Here is a 5852-nt window from a genome sequence, read left to right on the forward strand (position 1 = left end):
GTGGACGCATAATAAAAATCATTATGTTGATGTGAGCAGAGGGAATTTTAGTTTTTTCTCTCATAGATACTGCTATGAAAATATTAGCTTTTGTACAAAGCCACAAACCAAATTAGTCCATTAAATGATTGCATTGGGTCCAATCTTGCTTCTGCACACTCACCACCTAATTAAAACCAAAATGTGCCCTTCAAAAAGGTTTCCAGTAGGAAAGAAGAAAATGAATAAAGCATCAAGTGTTTGTTTATCTTTCCTCAAAAGAAGGACGAGACTTTCAATGTTTTTGAGCCCCCAAGGGAGGCCTGGAGGACAGAGGGGTCAAACAAATATCTGATTTGCATTGTGACTGTGGGCTAGAGACACATCACAAGGAGACAGGAAAGGAATCCAAAATTAGATTCCTGCACTGGGGATATTTATTCAGAAAACCAGTTTGTTCTAGAGTCGGATTTAATGGTTTGTACAACCGGCTGCCCCTGTAGCAGAAGAGGAGTGATTAAAGAAGTTTTGACAATGTTTTTCAGCCGCGACGTCTCCTTGTCCTGAGATGTTCTACATACTTGTCCTTGTTTACTTTGAGCTGTGCTCATTAATAAGAAAGGATCGTCGCCAACTGACCTTCTCTTGGCTCTGGAAACAGTATATAGAAGTGTGTGTGCTGTGCGTGTGCATGTGTCAGAGGTGAAATGCCCAAGGACCCGCGATGATGAATGAACAGTAATCCAGCCGGCAGTGAGCGGCTCATAAACGCGGCCTCCAGCGTACAGAGGCCGGTATGATTCTCATTTCTCTGTGACAAGGCCAGGAACGTCAACCTGCTCTCCCTTTAAGAGGACGCCTTATCTGCTGGACTTACACCACCGCTGATTAGCACCAGTTAGCAGGAGGAAAGTCCACATGTAGGTCGCCTCAAAAATGGAATCTGTCCAGGGAATACAAGTAGTATGGAGCATGTAGTCTGACTCTAATCTACCTTGAAGTGTTCAGGCTGGGTGAGGTTCAATTACTTGTAGAGCTCTTAGTAATTAACCTTTGGATTATTAGTTAATAATTGATCTAATCTTCTCTCTAATTTTCTTTAATGGTAGCACGTCCCATCTCAGATGCACAACTTGAGAAGTAAATTACTGCCACGTATCTCATGTGACTCCATCTGAAACAGCTTCACACCCAAAGCAAGAATCAGTGACAGGAAATCCTGAGCTACAGTCACTGGAGGCAACTTCAGCAGAACCCAATGACGTTTAAACCACACAATTAAAAGTTTAAAGTCATAAGCAGCAGCACAGGCACAGCATGTGATACGAGTCTGCCACGGTAAAATCAATTTACGTTTTAACAGAATCCAGTCTAGGTCTCAGTTCCCACAGTGGGCGTCAGCAGCACATTACCTTTTTTTAAACATCAAAATTGAAGATTAAACCCAAATTACGGAACCCTGGTGACAAACTATGTATATTCATCAGCAAATCTTCAGCACCCTCAACAAATCCATCACAGTGGGGGCGTGTTTAAAGACAATAACGATCATTTACAGATTCACTAGTGCTTGTTCTGCCATGTGTTTGTCTCAGTCAGTACAGACAGTCAGAAACTCCAAACTCTGCATTCTTTTTTTTAAATATTATTTTATTTTACCTTTCTTACTATATGTCGCTATCATCTCCTCTAATCTCCACTTAACCTGAGCTGCTGGAGCAGAGAGCAGAAAGCTGAGCCACCCCCTGCTTCAACAGGCATCCTTAATAAGAGATGGGGAAATGTGCAAATTACCTTTCTGTCACTGTCACGGTGGAGAGGCTCTGAAGCTGCGCCTTTGCCAGAGGTGTAGTGACACACTCATCCAGGTGCTGCTGTGTGTGTGCAACCCCGGGCGTGAGATTTTTACGGCTCATGCCACCTGTTGCTGCTGACGCTGGCACACGCGTGTTCACACAATGCAGAGGTCAACACCTCAGAAGAAGATGCTTGTATTGGGTATTAGCAGCATTAGAAGCAGCAAAGTGCTTTTACTTTAAAGCTGAGCTTTTAGCCAGGCTCATTATTTTTTAAATCATTTTTAAAAATGCGTCCATCAGAGGGGGAAAACCAATCATCAGACAGCTTAGTGCACAGTGGCCCAGGTTCGAGTCCGACCGCACCTCTCTCTCTCTCCCTGACTTTCTTGTTATCTTCACTGTCCTGCTGCAAAATATCTAAATAAAAACCTTGCACAAAAAAGGATAATAAGAATGCTTCTAATAATGATTGTTGTTTAGTTTAATTGCTACCATGTTTACAGTGACACACACTTCTTTACTGCCTCAAAAAATGAAATTCGGTTGATTCATGTTTTCAGACCAAGATCTCTACAGACTTTGAATCATAACATACAAACGTTTTAGCCAGTTCATTCAGTGGGGCATATGGCCATAAAGAAACACACTTCTGAAGACTGATTTGCCTTCATGTGACTATAATCATGTCAGAATTTGTCACTCAGCTCAGGTGATAACAACTAAAGTTAATAATAGTAATTTGCAGCATGTTCCAATGAGTCAGTCTATTCCTGTTGTTTAATCACTGTTTCTACTTGTGAGGTTCATCTGTTTAAAACTTCCCCACTTTGTTTGGCAGGAGGATCTGAGGCTTGTAAATGGCTTATAAATGTTTCTTTGCTTGTTGCCTTTAAAGGCTTCTCCATTATTAGGAGAAAGTTGGCATCATTTTTTTTTCCCCAAATCAGCCTGTCTGTGATCAAACCGCTCTGGGTTGGTTGACAGCTGTTATCACACAGTTTGCTAAATAGTAACAGGATTTTCCCCGGTCTTGTCAATGTCCCTTAATCCCATTCGTAACATTTCTTGTCATTTGAAAATATCAAATCTAAACTTGAGCACACAGAGAGAGAGAAATCCTTGGAGGAGATCTGTGCCGAACAAGGCTCGCTTTATCAGTGCCCACGATCCAGCTTGCAAATTAGCTTCGGCTGCTGATAATGACAAGACAAGGCAGACAACACTGTGGACTTTTGATGTGGATTTATCTGCGTTTATGGACTGAACAATGAGGAGATCGTGAAATTAATTGTTTCCAGAGCCATTGGATACATTGTTCGAGCTTAATTCCGCATGAAGATTCACGTGACACATGACTTCATTCGTCACTCCGACCTTCTTCACCAGTCAAGTCAAGCAGGTTAAAAACACCAGCACTGGCACCAGCAGCCAAAGAGCACACTAACACACATCCCAGCCCTGAAAGCCTCCATTCAGCAGATCCGTCTCATTTGAATAAGAGGGGCTACTATTGTCTGCTACACTGGCTCCGTTTGGTGAGACTTTTTTCTTTTTTTTGCAGGGGGATGTTTTATGTGAATCAACATAACAGCATGTGCATCTCATCTTTTTTTTTTAGCCACATGATGATTCACAGACAGATGGTTTTAGCCTCTGCACAGATGATTCAATTCATGCCACATAAACCGACTCCTGTTTTCCTCAACAAATAAACAGACCTTGAAGTTGCGTATGATGTTGTTGTTGTTGTTGTTTTTTCCAAAATCCTTAAAATGTCTTTATGACCTGCAGGAGTAAAATATATTCCTCAGCAGTTAATAAACAGATGTTAAAGGCTGTTCAAGATGCAACTTAATTCCTTCAACCTGACTAAAGACTGTAACCAGGACTGGACAAGAAAAACCAAGAATGCATCATGAGATTATGGTATAAAAGGAGAAAATAACATTTATCCTTGGGCCAGTGAATGAGCAAAGAAATAAATCTTGGTTGGGTTTAAGAACAGAAGTAGAAATTTGTCACCTGATACCAGCATCATAAACGCCTCAGGTGCTAGCAAAAATACTGGGCCAGGTATCACCTAGTCTCTGCCCTGGACCGACTCTATGTAATATTTCCATTAACTTTATAGTTTAATTAAAAAAAAGTCAATTCATACTCGCTGCTCTAAAACAATAACCTACACAGGAAGGTCAGCTGTACTCTCCTCGTGGCTCATTTCTGTGCCATGTGGGTCAGCAGGGAATTAGGAGGCTTGTCCAGATACACAAGTATAATGAAGAGGTTAAACTGCACAAAATTTAGGTGGTGCTGGTCGTAAGGAGCATTGGCATTGTATTGTTTCTGACCAGAACATCAGCCCAACAGGTGAGCGGCCAACTGAGAATTCTACTTTTGGATTTCATAAATTCCTAAATTCTTGACTTGGGTTTAGCCGATTTGCACTTGGATTGTCCAAAAAAAACTTAGAACACTACATGAAGTTACATGAAGTCATGAATATGTGATCGAGCAATAGTTTTGAAGACAGAAAGTTACACAAGGTTTGATTACCAAACAAATAACACAAGTCAATAAACACTGACTCCTCCAATGTGAGAATTTGCTGTCATTTTCACGTTTTGAATTGCTGTAATTTGAAAGATAATGAGTTTTGTGTTGAATCAGTGGAAATGGTGTAAGAATAAACAGCTATGGGAGCTGAAAATGAGCAGCTCACACTTGCTGACATTTTAGAAACTCGATAGGCTCATTAGCCATAAAAATACAAAGCAGGATGAAATGACTATGAAAACAGTCATCAGTTGGAGCCCCGTGTGGACCAACTCTGTACACAAACTTTCATGTGTCAGTCAAGAGGAGGGCTCTATGGGGAGGGGGGTCGCAATGGGAGACCACACAGTGGATGGATACACAGCACCGAGGCCTGACCCTGCGGTGGAGGGAGACCTGTGAACGCAGCAGCGCCTTCATCATCACGTCTGACAACTTCCTGAACTCCCGGCTGCGGTACCCGAGAGTTCAGGAAGTCCCGGTTATCGTAACTTTGCTGCGACGCTTTGCTCCGGCTTTAGCTACTACGTGGCTCCCGCTCACCCTGGCCGCCGTACTAACTAATGACCTGCCATGCCGACACGGTGCCAGGAAGAGGGTCCATCTTGTAAATCACATCACACTCACACATGCTCTCTCGCTCTCTCTCTCACGCACAGACACGCAAGACGTGGCTGTCAAGGTTGATGTATTGAGGTAATGCGTTGAGACGGCGAGCATTCACACAGCCACACACACTCAAACACAAACACCGGGAAGTGCGCAGCCTTTCTGCCCCCACACTGCAAGCAGCGACCAAACTAAGATTTGAAGTGTGTCATTTTTAAGGTCTCGCTACACCGAGCCACCGGCGGCCGAGCTTCGCTTACCTGTAACGGGAGAATGCCGCCGCCGCCGCCGCCCGGACCGTCCACCGCGTCGGGCGAGTTGTCGAAGACTCGGTCCCTGTACAAAGACCACAGCCCGACGTTAGGGAGGAACAGGAGAGCGGCTATGAGCAGCCCGGCGAACTGCAGTAGCCTCTTCTCTTTCCGCCTCATCTCTCTCTCTCCGTCTCCGGGAGGACGGACGGCAGCGTGTGAAGCAGCGGCGCTGGAGACTGACGAGCCCTGGACCCCCCGCTTCTCTGAGCGGAGACAACTTTCACTGTGACTGGGGGCACAGACACCGGAGCTGTGACGCTCCACCACGGCTGCAAGGTCCGCCGCTAGGGGGAGCGAACCGCTGCGCCTCCTCGGCTGGAGCGGGGGAGGGGAGGGGGGTGGTGCTGTGGAGAGTGACTTTTTATTTATTTGTTTACAGGGTGTTTTTGAATGGGACATTGCTATTGAGTGTCTTCTGGGTGGTAATAAGCAGCATACAAATTAGACTATAAAGGGGGGGAATAGTTGCGACTGAATCGAGACTTGACTACTCATGCTGCCTTCAAGTGCAACTCGGAAACATCCAGTTCTCTGCGCTCACAACCACCTGTTTACAGAGAGATGGAGTAGGTCGGGCCACCCTCAGAAAAAAGTCATA

The 5852-nt window shown here is 44.4% G+C and overlaps 1 protein-coding gene across 1 annotated transcript in view; it reads right to left on the reverse strand.

Annotated features, from left to right (window-relative positions):
* LOC146974660 (polypeptide N-acetylgalactosaminyltransferase 10-like) overlaps nt 1-5511 on the reverse strand; it is a 103567-nt gene extending 98056 nt beyond the window's left edge. The window contains exon 1 of the mRNA XM_085798227.1: nt 5201-5511. Coding sequence (XP_085654353.1) covers nt 5201-5371 — 171 coding nt within the window. The 5' untranslated portion in view covers nt 5372-5511. The remainder of the gene's footprint in view (nt 1-5200) is intronic.
* Nucleotides 5512-5852: the final 341 nt, after the last annotated feature.

This window comes from Trachurus japonicus, chromosome 14 (assembly GCF_045865225.1).
Source record: "Trachurus japonicus isolate A0001 chromosome 14, Traja_1.0".
NCBI lineage: Eukaryota > Metazoa > Chordata > Actinopteri > Carangiformes > Carangidae > Trachurus > Trachurus japonicus.